The sequence below is a fragment of the Aethalodelphis obliquidens genome, unplaced genomic scaffold, assembly GCF_003676395.1.
Source record: "Aethalodelphis obliquidens isolate GAN/ISIS:26980383/991018 unplaced genomic scaffold, ASM367639v1 scaffold11, whole genome shotgun sequence".
In the NCBI taxonomy this organism is placed as follows: domain Eukaryota; kingdom Metazoa; phylum Chordata; class Mammalia; order Artiodactyla; family Delphinidae; genus Aethalodelphis; species Aethalodelphis obliquidens.
In genome coordinates this window covers 15,774,593-15,791,950 of record NW_020837955.1, presented here as the reverse complement: position 1 = coordinate 15,791,950, position 17,358 = coordinate 15,774,593, and the positions used below count along the sequence as shown (strand labels likewise).

General features: G+C 49.9%; 1 protein-coding gene across 6 annotated transcripts in view; it reads right to left on the bottom strand.

Annotated features, from left to right (window-relative positions):
* Positions 1-17,358, bottom strand: part of ZFYVE27 (zinc finger FYVE-type containing 27) — a 100,344-nt gene that overhangs the window by 80,396 nt on the left and 2,590 nt on the right. For 4 of the 6 annotated variants that reach the window (XM_027112237.1, XM_027112235.1, XM_027112239.1 and 1 more), the window contains exons 3-11: positions 15,056-15,126; positions 13,299-13,485; positions 10,710-10,805; positions 9,375-9,487; positions 8,495-8,640; positions 7,164-7,235; positions 5,024-5,168; positions 688-734; positions 269-350 (exon numbers count right to left, since the gene is read on the bottom strand). In XM_027112237.1, the coding sequence (XP_026968038.1) occupies positions 269-350; positions 688-734; positions 5,024-5,168; positions 7,164-7,235; positions 8,495-8,640; positions 9,375-9,487; positions 10,710-10,805; positions 13,299-13,485; positions 15,056-15,126 (959 nt within the window). The remainder of the gene's footprint in view (positions 1-268; positions 351-687; positions 735-5,023; positions 5,169-7,163; positions 7,236-8,494; positions 8,641-9,374; positions 9,488-10,709; positions 10,806-13,298; positions 13,486-15,055; positions 15,127-17,358) is intronic. The other 2 variants (XM_027112240.1, XM_027112241.1) reach the window with 2 other exon arrangements.

The following is a 17,358-nucleotide window of genomic DNA, read 5'->3' as shown; positions in this document are numbered from 1 at the left end:
CTGCTCGTGCTCTATTTTCTAACTTTAGTGAGCGGTGGGAGGTAGTCCTTACTGCGCTTCACGATTCAGGTGCGTTTTATATATATATACTCCTGTCCGCGCATCAAATGTTTTCGTTTTTCCTTTGTTAAAGGGAGATGGAGGAGATCCCGAGTTCCCTGGACCTCTCACTGACCCCTGGCTCCCTGCCCACACACAGCAGCCCCAAGAGGAGGTGGGAGGCAGGCGCGCCCTCCCGCTGCCCGGACCCCCAGCCTGCACCACTCACCTGTGGCCCCCATGGAGGACCTGGGTACCTTGAAGGAGCAGCACCGAGAGCAGAAGCTGTTTCCACAGTTACTGCAGTTCCGCTGCAGACAAGAGCCAGGGTCAGTCTTGGATCGCCTGCCCCCGGGCACGTGGAGCTCCTTTCCACCAGCTGGCCCCACCCAGAGAACCTGGGACAACTATGGGAGTGGGGAGGTGCCCGAGCGGGTCAGGACTGAAACCAGATGGGACATCCCACGAGAAGGCTGGTGAAGGCATGGGCACAGGGGCAGGGCTCCGGAGACCCACTCATTTGAGCAAACCTCAGACCAGACCTCAGGCCCAATGTGGCCCAAGCAGTCAGACTTCATCTGTGACCTCGAGCTACTCCCCTACATCTCGTCCCAAGTCCCCAGCAAACACACCCTCAAGAAGACTTACCCTCTTCTTCAGCACTGAGAAGGTGGCCGAGCAGCCCGTACAGCTCCCTGAGAAACAGAGGCAGCAGCTCAGCTTTGACCCAGCCCAGGCCTTGCAACTCTTGCCTTCTCCTGACTCTTCTAAATGGGGACACTCAGGGCGCCAGCCCAGCCCAGACTCCTTGGCTGGGAGCAGAGTGCAAAGTCCAGATCCAGAGCCAGAAGGAGGGATTCAAACTAAGAAGGAAAAACCGAAGGCCACCGAGAATCGATGTCCCAGACTATACACTGCTGCTGCCCCTGCTCCCACCTGGGGCTTAGAGACCCCCCACCTGTAGGGCCAGCCCAAATCGCAGAGCATCCAGCAGAATCTACCCCCTGGAAATCACACCACGTTGGCAGGGACTTGACAACAGGCATCCCTCAGAGAAGGTGGCTCCAATGATCTCTAAGGAAACCTGCCTGACACAACCCTTTCCAAAGTGTCTCCTTACAAGTACTCTGCCCACAGCTAAAGAGAGAAATGCCTCCTAAAACACCAGACTCCTGCTTTCTGTCATCTGAAGATTCCAGGAGAGAAGCTCAGAACCAGGCACCTTCCAAAAAGATGCACAGGGCAAGAGGTACAGGCACTAAGAGTGGTGGACAGATGGGGCGATATACAGCTGGGAAAGAGATCCTGCCTAAACCACCAGACACAATGAATCGACAAGGTTTCAGACACGGTTTCAAGCAGAGAAGCCAGTAGCAGCTTAGAAAACTGTTGGAAGGAGGCAAGGGGGGTGTAAGAAGAGATGAAAGATGGGGAAGAGGGGACCAATCTTTTTTTTTTTTTTCTTTTCTGGCCACGCCACACAGCATGCAGGATCCTAGTTCCCCGAACAGGGATCAAACCCATGCCCTCTGCAGTGGAAGAGCGGAACCCTAACCACTGAACCACCAAGGAATTCCCCCGACCATTCTTTTCAAGGTGACATCAAGGCAAAGGGGCTTAATAGAAGCTGTGCTCACCACCCACCCCTGCTTCCAGGAAAATTAAAGAAGGAAAAGGTGGGCTGCAACAAGGACACAGTCTGATGAAGGGGGCACATGCAGGTGAGTGAAAAAAATCAAAAGGATGGAGGAGGAGAGGAAAAGCCACACTGGGCCCTTATGACTTCAATGAGCTCCAGAAGCAGAAGCAAAAATTTATGAGAACAAGGAAAGGTGCAAGGGCTGCCGCCACGAATACTGACTATAGTTCAACACAGAAATCTCCATGCAGATGGGGGGCAGTGAGCCAGGGGAGAAAAGGCAGGGGTCCACACTAGGCAGGAGGGTGGCTAACAAAAGGGGACCAGAGAGGCCAACCAAGGGCTGTGGGCCCAGAAGAGAGCCGGCTAGGGTCCTAGAAAAACCTGAGAGGGGACAAGATTACTGAAGGAGGTTTCCAGACTTGGGGTCTAAAGGCCTCCTGTGATCTAACCAGAGGAATTATCAGCTTCAGGGCGCACTGCTGGGCCTCCTGGACCATCTGTCTGGCCAGGTACACAGCACCAGGCCTCACCTTCACACAAAGGCCCAAAGCGATGTGGTCCCTTCCTCTATCCAGCCAGAATCCCCTGCAGCTCTTGCTAAAGGACACTCCCGGCATTCAAGGAGAGGGGACCCTAGCTGGAGCCGGAGAAACCTGAAAACAATGGGCTTAAGGCAGATGCTGTTGCTGTTGCTGTCAGCCAGCCCGTGACCCTGGCAGAGGAAAAGAGAGAAGAGCATAGCGCCCCGCTGGCTGGTAATGCCAACCCAGGAAACAGGCTGCTCCAAGACTCTGTCCCCCACACTACAAATTAGGTCAAGGCAGCCCACCTCCGGCTCTCCTTAGCAAGGGGCATGGGACAGGGGAAAGGAGCTGCTCAAAGACTGACACTCTGGCCCCTCTCAACTGGATGGAGTACCAGGGCCAACCGCCCCAAGACAGCCACGTGGTCTAGTGAAACAGCCCTGTACCACGCACAGACCTGGAGCCAGGGAGGGCTCTGTGTGCCGATGCCATCTCAGGTAGGCATGCGGAGGAGGAGGGCACCCCGATCCCTTCCGACACCGACCAACTCTTCCTGCTCGTTTTCAGCCAAGGTCCTGACTCACCATGTGAGGATGCCACGGGGGCAGAGAGAGCAGGAAGGAGCCTAAGACCACACAGACCTGCCAAGGCAATGGTCACGGAGCCTCCAGGGTAGAGGGGACCTTCCCACTAGGACTCTCCCACTCGGAGTTCACGGAGGAGCTCGTGAGCAGCCTGCCCTCATTCCTCCCGTGCATCCCCTTCATCCACTCGCAGCCAGAATGGAACGGCCCCCAAAGCAGCTCACTCACCCCGGCCTGTGGGAGGCAGACCCAAGACAGAGCTGCTACACTTGCCCTCACGGCCCAGAGCTTAAGAATATCTCAAGGGAGGGACAGCAAGCAGTCTTGAAGAATGGAGGGCTAAGGGGGGCTTAGGAAAAGAAGCACTTTCTGCCTTTGCCATCCTCGTGGGAACCTGACAAGCCTTCACCTATCCTGGTTGGGATTATCTGAACCAAAAGCCAAATACAGAAACAGGATAGGCATAAAACCAGGGCACTTCAGACACAGGGCAAAGGGAGGATGATGAGCTAGAAAGAACATGGGGACTTCCTTGGTGGCGCAGTGGCTAAGAATCCGCCTGCCAATGCACGGGACACGGGTTCGAGCCCTGGTCCGGGAAGATCCCACATGCCGCGGAGCAACTAAGCCCGTGCGCCACAACTACTAAAGCCCACGCGCCTAGAGCCCGTGCTCCGCAACGAGAGAAGCCACCACAATGAGAAGCACACGCACCCCAACGAAGAGTAGCCCCTGCTCGCCGCAACTAGAGAAAGCCTGTGTGCAGCAACGAAGACCCAACGCAGCCAAAAATAAATAAATTAAATAAATTTAAAAAAGAAAGAACATGGGAGTCAAATCAGATGACCTGGATTTGAGACACAGCTCGACCATGTACTGGCTGAAGACTCTGGGCAAATCACTCTTTTCAACCTCAGGTTACTCACCCACCAAGTGGGAACATCTAAGGGGCTTTACTTACAATTCATAGATATAAAAGTATAATTTGCCAGAACAAGAGTATTAAGTCTTGTGTAATGTCACTTGGGACTTCCAGAACCTGGCTGCTTCTAAGGACTAAATGAGACAGTGTACGTGAAAGCGCACTGAACACAGAGCACTCGGCAGCAGTCAGCGATCATCACAAATAAAAGGAAGGGATCTTGAATGACTGGGGACGTTCACAGAGCAGAAAGAAACAGCATGTCCAGGAGGTCTAACGCTCAGGAAACAACTGCCCTGGCTGCTGCAGGGGCAGGAAGGTAGGCCCTGAGCGCCCGGGGTCAAACGCCTCAAGATAAACCCCAGGGGCTTCTCCCAGGGCGCAGCACCCGGAACTCACTCCCACCAGAACCGACAGCGCAGCCAGACCGTCCTCCTCCTGTCAGCTGACAGCAGGCAGAAGCAAGTTCTGCGTCAGGACCAGGGTGACTCCCAAGTCACCGGCTCCCCAGGCTTCAGCTATAACTTCATCACAATGGCTCGGCTCGACTCCCACTCTCCTGATCAGAGCCAGGTCTCCGAGCTGTGCTAACAGTCAAGTCCGCCCTTCTCCAAAGCTACCTTCCTGGGTGCACCTCCATGCCCAGTAAAATAAGGACTAGCCAATCTACCAGCTTGGCTGGGGAGAAGAAACATCAGGGCTCCATCATCCCCAGGGGAAGGCACTGTTTCCTTCAACTTGCTTCCAATCGGACTGGAAAGATCCAGACAGGCTCCTAGGCACCTGCGGGATGGACCAGGGCCTTTCACGTTAACAGCGCCCCTTACAAAGCACTTACTGTGAACGTGCCAGCACTTTATGAGCATTATCTCGTTTGAGACCTACAACGACCCTGTGAGGTAAGAACTTATATTATCCACCTTTTACAAAGGGGAAACTGAGGCAGGGGGAAGTTAAATAATTTGCTCAAGGACATCCAGCAGCGCTGGAGTTTGCACCAGGCGCTCAGACTCCACACTCAGTTCCCAGCCATTATACTCCACTGCCCACCACAGCTCTGCCTGCCTCAGGACCACACCTCTCTGCAGTCCCGGAGTGGCGCTTCTGGAACTGAATTCCTCATCTTCCCTCAAAATTTAATAAGGACAGAGACACAAGAAGGAACCCACGTTCCCTCCCTCTCAGTCCCTCTGTGCATGTGCTACCTCCCCAGGGTCCTGTGGACACAGCTTTACTCCTTGCTCTCCTCGTAACCCAGCACCTCTGGCCCCACGGCCGGGGCGCCCCCAACCAGCCCTCCCCTGGGCCGTACCGATGTTGTTGGTCGGGTACCGCTTGCGAAGCCGCTCCGTGAGCCTCGACACCTTGTTGCGCAGCACCTCGTTCTTGCTCAGGAACCCGTTGTCCTGCAGGGCCAGCTCATCCTCTGCCGGGCACGGGGCCCCCTCGTCATCCTCCTGTGGGAAAAGCTGCTTCCAGTTCTGCCCACCTTGTGGCAGGGCTCCGGGATCTGCGTGCATGGCGGACCCCGAGAGGCGTGGCGACCACCGGCTCGGCCACCCTTCCCCCCATCCCACCAGCCCCTGCCCACCTCACCAAGGCTGCTACTTACCAGCACCACCAAGTGGGTCTCCTGCCTCCCAAGGTGCAGGGGAGAAGGAGAGAAAACAGAGAGAAGATAGCAAGAAGGAAGCTGCTGGGAGGGGGGCCCCCAAAGGAAAGGAAGCACATAAGTGCTATGCTGAGTTTGTCTGAGCACGTCCCAAAGGGTGACGTTAACAGAGGCCCCTGTAAAAGGACCCTAACATCAAATAAGCTTGGGGGAAGCTGTGTATTACTGTTTTTCAAACTGGGTGAAATTAATTTGGTCATTACCTTAATAGAACAGAATTGAACAGGAAAGAAAATATCCCTTACAATGTATTTTTCAGGAAACTCGTTTTATTTAAGTTTTTCATATTTCACAGACATAAGTGTGAACTGGGTCAAGATGTAAAATGTGTTCCTTACTCTAGGTCATGAACAAACCTGCTTGAAAGCCCCTGCTATATATATTCCCTACCACCACCACCAAGACTCAGAGTCCACAGCCGCTTCAAGTCTTAGAGAAATCTTAGCAGCTGAAAATGTAAATGCCCACATGGACGAGGCTAATGTAATAATAGTAAAGCGGGCTGGGTGTAAATCATAGGCCTGGTGAAAACTCACAAAACCTCCATTTCTTATATCCCCCACTTTACAAAGAGACATGAAGAGAAGTGATTTCCAACTATAAGAAAAGCCATAGGGCTTCCCTGGTGTCACAGTGGTTGGGAGTCCGCCTGCCAACGCAGGGGACACGGGTTCGAGCCCTGGTCTGGGAGGATCCCACGTGCCGCGGAGCCACTGAGCCCGTGCACCACAACTACTGAGCCTGCGCTCTGGAACCCGTGAACCACAACTACTGAGCCCACGTGCCGCAACTGCTGGGGGCCGTGCGCCTAGAGCCCATGCTCTGCAACGGGAGAGGCCACCACGGCGAGAGGTCCGTGCACCGCAGTGAGAGGTCCATGCACCGCGGTGAGGAACGGTCCCCGCTTGCTTCGGCTGGAGAGGGCCCATGCACCGCGGCGAGGACCCAATACAACCAAAAAAAAAAGAATAAATAAAATAAAATTTTAAAATATATATTTAAAAAAAAAGAAACGCCATAGTGCAAACGTGACAATAAATGGCACTGCCACTAGGACTCGGTGACCGGGGAGGACGGGAAGTGGTGAGGACTGTGTGACTGCTCTAAAGGAGACAGCCACTCCTCGGCTACACTGACTGCTGCAGACTCAGGGCTCCCAGAGCTTCCGAGCTTCTAGAAAAACTGAAAATCTAGAGTTTCCACCGCAATCTCTCCATTTTTAAATATTGGCTCAAAAAATTATTTTAAAGCTTCTCATGCCAAATAAAACACTTCTGCAAACTATGAGTGTGAACCACTGTCCTAAAACCAGGAAGACTGTCTAACTCTCTGCCTTAGCACTTGGCCATGCAACTGCTTTCTCCAATGTCCCATCCTCACCCGTCAAAGGGACATCTTACCACCCTCATCCTTCAGAAGAGCAGGCAGAGACCCCAGCAGTGCCCTCCTCCACATCTGCCTTCCCCACATCTAAGGCACCAAGCCCACAGCCCAGCCAAGGCAGTAAATGACCCACTCCCCCAGCAGGGCGTTTTCCAGAGGCTTCCAGAGCCATCCCTGCCCTGGGCACCCAGGACAGATGCTAGGTCAGCAAAAGGATGGGTGGAGGTTCAGTGGCACCCTTTGAACCAGTGAGTTTTAGCTCAGAGCAAGTTTCAGCTTCTCACTTGGACATAAGAAAACTTTAAAAACCCAGACTTGGAATGTGAGAAGCTACATGGCTCCAGGACCACCCAACTTCTGACCTGGTCAGCTGAGGGTGCCGGGGAAGGCCACCCACCTCAATTGCATCTTTAAACTCCTCGTCAGGCTCGGCCTCCTCAGCCTCCTCCACACTGCCTGGCGTGAGGTCCTGGGGAGAGAGACTCTATTACAGTCAGAGAGATGGCAGCCCTGCCCCAAAGGTAGGGCCACCTCCCCGGAGCCAGCATCCAGATTTCTCAAAACAATGGTTCAAGGGACTCCCCTGATGGCGTACTGGTTAAGAATCCGCCTGCCAATGCAGGGCTGCAACTACTGAGCCTGCGCTCTAGAGCCCGCGAGCCACAGCTACTGAGCCTGCGCGCCTAGAGCCCATGCTCTGCAACGAGAAGCCACTGCAATGAGAAGCCCGCACACCGCAACAAAGAGTAGCCCCCGCTCACCGCAAGTAGAGAAAGCCTGCGCACAGCAACGAAGACCCAACACAGTCAAAAATTTTAAAATAAAAAAAATTATTAAAACAAAAAAAAGAGGGACTTCCCTGGTGGCACAGTGGTTAGGAATCCGCCTGCCAATTCAGGGAACATGGGTTCAAGCCCTGGTCCGGGAAGATCCCACATGCCGCAGAGCAACTGAGCCCGTGTGCCACAACTGCTGAGCCTGCACTCTAGAGCCCATGCACCATAACTACTGAGCCTGCATGCCACAACTCCTGCAGCCCGCATGCCTGGAGCCTGTGCTTTGCAAGAAAGAGAAGCCACCGCAATGAGAAGCCCGCGCACCGCAACAGAGAGTTGCTCGCCACGACTAGAGAAAGCCCGCGCACAGCAACGAAGACCCAACACAACCAAAAAATTAATTAATTAATTTAAAAAAAAGAAAAAGAAAAGAAAAACAACGGTTCACACTTCAGAGGAAATGACACAACTGCCAGAAAGGAAGAAGTCAGGGGAAAGAGAGCAGTCTGTAACCTAGCAGGACAGGGAGATGGGACCAAGGCCACAAAAGGACGTACAGTGGCTGGAGAGCACTGTGGTTGAGAGCACAGGCTCTAGACCCACAGGGCATGGATCTGAGTCCTGGGCCCACTGCCCCTGGACAACCACTCTGTGCCTCAGCCTTCTCTTCTACAAAGGAGAATAATCTCATTCTCAGAAATAACCTACACCTCCGGGGGTTAACGTCTATAAAGTACTTGGAACAGCAGAGTAAACACTCAATAAAGCACAGCGTAGCTCTTGTTACTAGTTAACTATGTCATTACCATTAAGCACTTCAGAGGAGATGGGCCTGGGAAGGAGCAGGAACTAGAGGCCAGCCCAGGAGTTATTTGGTATGAACAAGCTGGTAATAGGGAGGCTGGGCAGCCCGCCCACAGCAGGCTCTGCCTGGGTGGTTAGGGGCACTCACCTCTGTGGGCGTGGGTGCAGGTGCAGGTGTGCAGTCCGGCAGAGCGCCCTTCCCCCCGGCATCCGACGGTGGCGGGCTCTCAAAGGCACTCTCTTCCTGCTTGGGGTTCATCCGCCGCTGCAGAGATGCCCTATACTCAGACACCACTACCCAGAGCAAGGAGAACAGGGTGGGAGGCAGAATCAGGATGGAATGAGCAGTGCTCTGGGGGTACCCACTACTGCAGCCAGCTGGCCGCCTCCTCCAGCACCCCCTCTCGGCAGCAGGAAACAGTTGCCCTCATAACTCTGAACAAGTCACCTAACCCAAGCCTCATAAACAAGACAGATGTACCAATACCTACCCCATGAGATTGTTAAAGAGAGATTAAATGTAGTAAGTGCCTGATAAATCATGGCTTCTATAATTAATTTCCAACCACAGGGAGGAAAACAAGTATAGCAATCACCCCAACATATGTACAGGCCCAGGCTTCTACGGCTCAAGGCCTCTCCAGACTGTTTCAGTGCTTTCGAAGCCAGACGGCAGACAGGTACTCTGGGATCACAGAGATGAGGCAGCAATTCCTGGGGGGCTGCATCCTGGGAGGTGGATGGCAACACTGGGAAAACATCCCTCCCTCGTCTCCCAGAAGCCACCATGTCACGTGAGCAGTGATTCATCTGTCTGGGGAAGGGAAAGGGACCCCTAGTAGCAGCCTCCCCTGTATCCCACTGAACATCTGAGAGGCAGAGCACACCACTCTCCAAGGGAGGACCCTAGTGTGGTGCTGCCCCCTTGTGGAAGGCACAGCAAACAGATGATCAGCCGTAGAGATAAAGGGGAGCCTAACCAGCCCTCAGAGCCGGGTCCCATCTCTGTCAGGTTCTTCAGGGCTTACCTCGGAAGAACTCCACATTTCCCAGAAAGAGTGTGCTGTTTAAAAGGGCAAGGACCCAGCACAGCGGCAGCAGATACAGCATGCAAACCGTGCCCAGAAGAGCCCCATAGAACCTGGATCGACAGAGAGGAACCACAGGATAAGAAATTCGTAAGATCAGAAGGAAACTGGTTCAGGGCACACCCACACGGGGGTCTGGGCAACAAACAGCTATGGGAACAGTTAATAAGCTGACAAGATCTGCTAATCAAACAACTGGAAAGTAAAGTGAGGAGGAAGGATTTACAACCACCAACAGGTCACAACTGACACGGGCAGGGCCGCCTAAACTGGTCCAACACACATCTCTCCTCAGGATCTAGACTCTGAAGTCTAGAATAAGACAGACTTGGATCTGAATCCCGCTCTGCCACTTCTTGCTGTGTGACCTTATGCAAGTCCCTTGGCTCTCTGAGTGTTACTTCCTTCACATGTAAAATGAGGATTAAGTCTTCCCTGGTGGTCCAGTGGTTGAGAATACGTGCTTCCAACGCAGGGGGCATGGGTTCGATTCCTGGTCGGGAAACTAAGATTCCCCATGTGGAGTGGTGCGGCCCAAAAAAATGAGGACTGAAATAGCACCTTCCTCATAGGGTTACTACCAAGAGTGAGACAGTACCATGGAAAGCCTTGAGCACAGTGCCTGGCACCAGGGGAAGGCTAAACAAGTATTAGTTGTCATTATTATTCATATACAAAGAGCCTTAAAAACATTCATTTCATTTGATTCAATAGTTCCATCCTAGTATTCTAAGAAAAAAAAATTTCAAAAGATTAAAGCTATACCCATAAAAATGTGCACTACAGGGTTAGTAATCAAAAGTAGAAACTGACTAAATACATCACAGAATGGTTCCATAAAGTATAGTATAATCACCATCTATATTAATGTTGTATTACAAGTAATTCCAAAAGCTATGTAGCAACATGGAAAACCAGTTATATGATAACAATAAGTGAAAAAAAAAACGGGTTCTCACATACACTATGAGCTATAGAGAGCATTTGCATGTGACAAACTCTACAAGGCAATCCAAACATGAGACTGGCTGCTGTATCAGGGTGGGAGATTCCATGGTGAGTTATTTTTCTATTATTAAAATATTATGACCGCACCTAAAAGAAGGTGTCTGAACAAAAGCAGCGCATTCAAGCCCACAAGCCTACGTACAGGTCTGCACACAAGAGCCTAGTGGGCTCTTTTCCCCTGAGCTAGGGCAACAGGAGCCCTCTCGAGGCAGCTGGCTTTGCCTGGGGTCCTCAGGGCAGCGGTGGTGGGAGCGGACGGGCACTCACTGTGAGGACACGGTGGGGTTCTCCCAGTGCAGCACGCGGTAGACGGCTTCACAAGTGCAGCACAGGCGGCTCAGGAAGGCCTCCAGCTGGATCAAGCTGCAGACACAACATAGGGAGGGGGCTTGTGCAAGCTATACGCCCTGCCTCACCCAGAGGGACCAGAGAGTTTGGGGAAACTTCGTACACTTCAGCCCCCTTTTTTGAACCCTTGCCAAGGTTCCTGCTTTGGTCTCTTCCTAGATGTTGATGTTGGGCTGGCTACTTAACTTTTCCAAGGATGCAGTTTTCCTCTATAATAGGAGGAGCAGGGTACCCACCTCCCAGATGCACTGGAGCTGTGAGGATAAATGGCAGGATGTAGAGCAATGTGTCTCCACCTGGGATGTAAGGTAGACTGACATGAAGAGTTTTTTTAAATGGATGCCCCCCAAAAGCAAAGAGCACATGCTTGTGAAATGAGAACCCAGATCTTGGTTTCTGAAGCGCTCCTCGGAGAAATGGCTGATTCTAGAACAGGGCAGGGAATGTGCAAGATGAATGTGAACATTCTGTTGTACCACAGAATAAGGAAGCACTCAAAAATGATGGGGACACATTGAAAGAACACAGGGGCCAGTTCAAAAGAGCTCCATTGACAAATCTAGGACTGAGATCAAAATTAACAATGACAATAATAAATTATAACCCACTGAATAAAATTTAAAATTCCTACGTTCATATTGATAATAAGGAAAAGCTCTTTCTTATAGAATGTCAGGTAATAATGACAATTAGAAAATCACCTTTGCAAAAAAAGAAAAAAGAACAAACAAAGAAAATCACCTTTGCAACCATCATAGTAATAAATTGATGAAAGTAAGACCTATCAATGGATTTCAATGTAGTGGGTGTATATTTGATGAGGAACAAGTATTTACAAAGTCTCAGAGTATCCCCCCTCAGATTACTAACTCCAGAGGGTAAAATGAATCGTCACTTTACAGTGGAGAAACCTGCACCAAGGTGACCAAAGTTACTATCTCCCATAACAGACAGTGACATCATGTACCTCTTGATATGATACAACAACAATGTCACTTGTCACATTCCTGCCAAAAATGCAGAACCTGAATCTAATCATGAGGAACCAAACTACCACAAATGCAGAGAAATTCTACAAAATAATAAACATGTTCTATTCTAAAATGTCAAGTCATGAGAAACAAAGACCAAGGAACTATTCCAGTTCATAGGAGACTAAAGAGACATAAAAACTAAATGTCATCCACGAGTGTGGATTGGAGCCTAGATCAGGAGAAACTTATATAAAAGACCTTATTAATACAAATGGCAAAATTTGATCATGAACAACTATTAGATAATAGTACTAATGCTAATGTTATCAATGTTAAATTTCCTAATTTTGATTACAGGACTTCGGAAATAGAAGAGAATATCCTTGTTCTTAGAAAATGCATGCTGAAGTATTTGGGGTAAATAGGCAAGATGTTTGTAACTTACTTTCAAATCGTTCAGAAAGAAAAAAAATAATGTCTTAGTGTAGAAAGACAGATGAAGCCAACGTGGCAAAATGTTAATAATTGTTCTATCCGGGTAAAGGGTATGTGGGAGTTCTTTGTACTATTCTTGGAAATCTTCTGTAAGTTTAAAATCATTTCAAAGTGAAAACGTTTTCTGAAAAACTGCAGATACCCAGGCCCCACTCCAGATAACTGACTCAGAATTTCTGGGGTGGGGCCCAGCCCTCCACTGGTTTATAAGTTTCCTTTGGAGCTCCACAGAGGCCTTTGCTGCCCAGGCAGGGATGAGAACCCCTGCTGTATTTCAAGAGAGCCACTGAAGTTGTTATGGTTAATGTTATCCAACAGTCGTAAGGTGCTTCCTCAGAAGTACCAGCTCTGTCACATTTAGGGAAGTTCCTCCACAGCATAGTGATGATGACTTCCTGGGTACCAGACACTCATTTAATTGTCACAACCACCTATGAGGTAAGCCTATAATTATCCCATTTAACAGATGAGGAACCTGAGTAACTTGCCCAATGTCACAGCGATTAAATGGCAGAACTGAGATTTGAACCCAGGCAGTGGCTCGTGTGTGTGTGTGTGTGTGTGTGTGTGTGCGTGTGTTCAGTCAAGACCCTAAACTGTGAAATCAGCTAGATCTGGATTCCCATCCCAGCTTGGTCAATTGCCTTTTTCCTCATCCATAAATGGAGGACAATCATAGTAGCTACCTCCCAGAACTGTTAAAAAGATGAAAGGAGGGGCTTCCCTGGTGGCGCAGTGGTTGAGAGTCCGCCTGCCAATGCAGGGGACACAGGTGCGTGCCCCAGTCCAGGAGGATCCCACATGCCGCGGAGCGGCTGGGCCCGTGAGCCATGGCCGCTGAGCCTGTGTGTCCGGAGCCTGTGCTCCGCAACGGGAGAGGCCACAACAGTGAGAGGCCCATGTACCGCAAAAAAAAAAAAAAAGATGAAATAACATCCATGGTTTGCCCACTACAATGTCTGGTGCCCAGCAAGCACTCAGTGTGGTGGCAGCTGGTACTGTCACTGTCCCTCACCTCCCTGGCCCCTTCCATACTCACAAGCTCTTCACCTCAGCTACGGCCTCGGGGCGAGACAGGCGAACTCTCTGAAGGTCCTCCTGCCTCACGCTATGATACTTCCTCCGCATCAGCTCAGACTCGGGCAGCCGTGCCCGGCAGACTTCCTGAAGGTAGCCCAGCAGGGCGGGCACGGAAATCATCAGGGCACCCACTGAGTACCATGCACCTATGGGAGCAAAAACACTGCAGATAAGCAGATAGCAGGACCAGGAGCCTCCGCCCACCCAGATGTTCACGTGCTCGCTCCCTCACCTGCTCCAGGTCTCTGCCCAAAAGACCTCCCCCAACCACCCAGTATGAAACAGAACCCCCGCCCCCCCACAGCCTCCAGCCCCTTAACCCAGTTTTAGTTTTCCTCATAGAACTTATCACCGCATGGCAGATTACACATACGGTCGTTGGCTCCTCTGTGAATGCAGGCTCCTAAGAGCTGGGACTTTCCCCCATCTGGTCACTGCTGTAGCCCCAGACCCTTTTTTTAAAATATTAAAAATCACTACACTAGCACACAGCACACAGCAGGTGGCTCGTGCCTGGAGTCTGGCCGCTGGGAGCTCCCAATGACTGACAGTCTGATCTTTGGGCCACTAGGGCAGATTGGAAGCCTTCCTTTGGAGTTTAGGATACCACAGACCACTGTGGATCGAGCAATGGTGAGGCTAAAAGAAAATCCAAAGAAGGAACTTCTTCCATGTTAACATGGTACCCTCCAAAGCAAGCGAACAGAGCACCGGGCACTGAGTAAATGCTTGTTAAACATCTGTCATCTGAACTGATTTACTTTGGAAATATATTTAGAAAAATCTAACAGCCTGGGAAGGATATCTGAGTTTCAATCAGACAAAGAAGAGTCCTACTAAGACATAGAAGATGAGGTTTTATGTGAAACGGGTTTATTTTCAACCCATTGAAACCACAGGAGGCAAAGGAGACACTTGAGAAATGTGAATTCAATAGAACAAGCATGAAGAAAGGACTCAGCTCCTCAGAACTTCTGCCCCAGGCCCTTCACTCATTTCCCTTGAGGGGTTTGGCTTTTTCTGCAGCCATCTGCCAGTTCCGACTAAAAGGGCTGGGTCCCAGCATACCTTGTCATAAAAGGTCCCCAGGAGACAGCACTATCCAGGACCCCACCAGCTACCCACCCGTCCACACATCAACCTCAAAGGCTTCATGCCACAGACCCCTCACCACTGGTGACTGCCCAGCAGCCCCGGCCAGGCTCACTTGCTGAGCCAGAGAAAATCAACAGATGTGGCAAAAATCCCTGATCAGCTCACCTTCCTAGTACCTTCACCCCATGTCATGTCCCCAAATGACCCCAGAAACCAAAATGGGAAAAGGTTAATGCATCAGCATTCAGTCCAGAAGGAAATAATAATAACAGCTATAATGTACTGACTGCTTATTCCGTGTCAGGAACTGTGTTAAGTGTTATACATAGATTATCTCATTCCTCACAACGACCCTCTGAGGAAAGCACTGTTACTATCCTCCCTTCAGAGATGAGGAAAATTAGGCCTTAATGAACAGGTTAAAGAACTTCTGAGGTCACACCAGTGGCCCGGCCAGGATTCTAGCCCAGGGTGGGTCTCTCAGGAGCCTGTGTTCTGACATCGAGCAGACACAGAGGGAGGCCAACTCCATGGCGACACAGGCGGCTCCCTCACATGGGCCGCTTCTCAGAATTCCTCCCCACATCCATTCACAAAAAAACCCTGGCCCCTGGTTCTTACCCTCATTCAAGGTGAGGAACAAGATGTTGAGGCCCAGGCAGGTCAGCAAGGAACACAATGGTGTCTGCCACCTACAACACAGAGAGTCCTGGTCACTGAAGACAGCTGCCCCTCCAGCCAGGAAGGGGAGACGGGCACACAGGCGGGTCTTCAAAACCAGGAGGAAGAGGAGGCCCTGGAGCTCAGAGGGTCAGGGAGAAATGAAAAGTGGGTCTCTCACTTGGACAGGCGACCGGGAGAGGAGCTGAGGCCACACTTTAGGCCCCGGGGTGAGAAAGGGCATCCTCTCAGAACCAGAAGACCTGTAGAACCTTTTCCCAGGAGGAGGAAGAATTTATGAAATTATCTGTTAATGTTATAACCCTGTTTAACCTGTGTTTTGTAAGGTTCTATTCTCTTTAAGAGGTGCCAATGACATTCTTCTTTAAGAGTTTTCCTTTATTCTTTGTATTTACTGAGACAGAGTTGATATGTAACGTATTCTTTTTTTTACAATTTCATAAGAACACATGCTTACTGCACAAGACTCATCTAATATGGAAACTGAGAGAACAAAATGTAAAGGATTTCTTTGACCTTATTTGCGACTTTCTCTTATTTCTGTGATTTTGAGAGTTTGTTTTAAACATACATTAATTCCAAAGGAAAGAAAATAATAAAGGTTTCATTTCAACATATAAAAAATGAAGACAAAACCAGGGTTGGCATTCCCTCAGCAAACACACCCAAAGTGAACTGGAACTTTTAGAAGCAAACACAGACCCAGCTCCCACCACCACCAAATGCCAAGCAGAAGCCCCCAAAGACGGAGGAAAGAAAATCAGAGACAGGTTGCTGAAGACGAGCAACGGTGCTGGCTTAGTCCTTGATAAAGGACATTTAACAGGGTAAAGGGAGCACAGACGTAATCACGAAGCCACTGACACCTATATTCTAAAGAGCAGTGTCAGTGGATATAAGGTGGGGCCTCAGAGGAGAGAGTCAAATAGAAAAATCAACAGGTAAGATGCAATGTATTCAGAACTTCAATGCATTTTCTTTTGCTCTAATTGGGATATTTCACAGTTACTAAATGAGGTTAACTAATTTATGGGGTGCTTTTTTTTTTAACAAGAGTTATGAGTAAGGGAGTGAAATGACCTCTCTCTGCTTTTGTCTTAAAATTCCATACACTCCAACTACACCACCCTAATTAGGCCTCAGACCCATCTAGTGGCTGCTACCAGGGTAAAAGCAAATTAAGTCAGGTCTAAGGCCAATCCCATCTCAGAAATAAAATAGCACACAGCCACTGATATCGCTTTCATTTTAAAGCCTCTCTCTCTCTCTCTTTTTTTTTTAAAGATCTGTTTGTTTATTTTTTGGCCATGCCACGTGGCATGTGGGATCTTAGTTCCCCGACCAGGGATCGAACCTGCGCCTCCTACAGTAGAAGTGCAGGGTCCTAACCACTGGACCGCGAGGGAATTCCCAGCCTCTCCCATTCTATCTGTCTTTACCGACACTTTGGTCATGGAGACCCACCTACCGGAGTAGCTGATCCCAGAAGAGAGAAGTCTTTTAAAAATTTACTGTAGCTCCAGGCTTCAGACCTCATAGAAGCTCAAGATTAGATCCCTCTGCAAAGTCGAATCCTCTTTACTAAGAAAAGAACAACCAAACACACAAACTAATCTGACAGCCACTTTCACAGACCAGCGCTCCATCTCCCAGCGGCTCGGAGACCATAAGCTCCTGGGGGCTTCTGAGTCCCGATGCTCCTCCTCCATCCAGCTTAGTCAATCCCACCACATCCTCAGATTTCTAATTTCATAAAATGGAAAAATCCTAATACATTAGTGCCAAGAAGCACTAAGAGACCAGTGCTGGAAAAGGAGAAGGGCAGGATATATTTAACTTTTGTGCTTTGCCACGAAAAGGCAAAACACACATACATACAAACACATGTATATACATACACACATACGTTTGCATGCACAGGTGCATGCGCGCACGTGCACACACACACACAGTAGAAAACGCCAGAGAGCACAGCCCCGTGCTTTCCAGAGCCCACACACTCCCCTAAGGAAGACCACGATTCATTTCAGCTAGTTGGTCATGGTGGGATTACAAAGCGAGCCCCTCCTTACACCATCTGAGAAAATCTGAATATGAACTGGGTATAGGGTGACAACAAGGAATCATTGTTAATTGTGTTAGGTATGATGTTACCTTATTTTTTTAAAAAAAGTCATTATTATTTAGAGACAAACTAAATAATGTGTTTAGGGAGCAGAGTGGTATATATCTATAATTTTAAA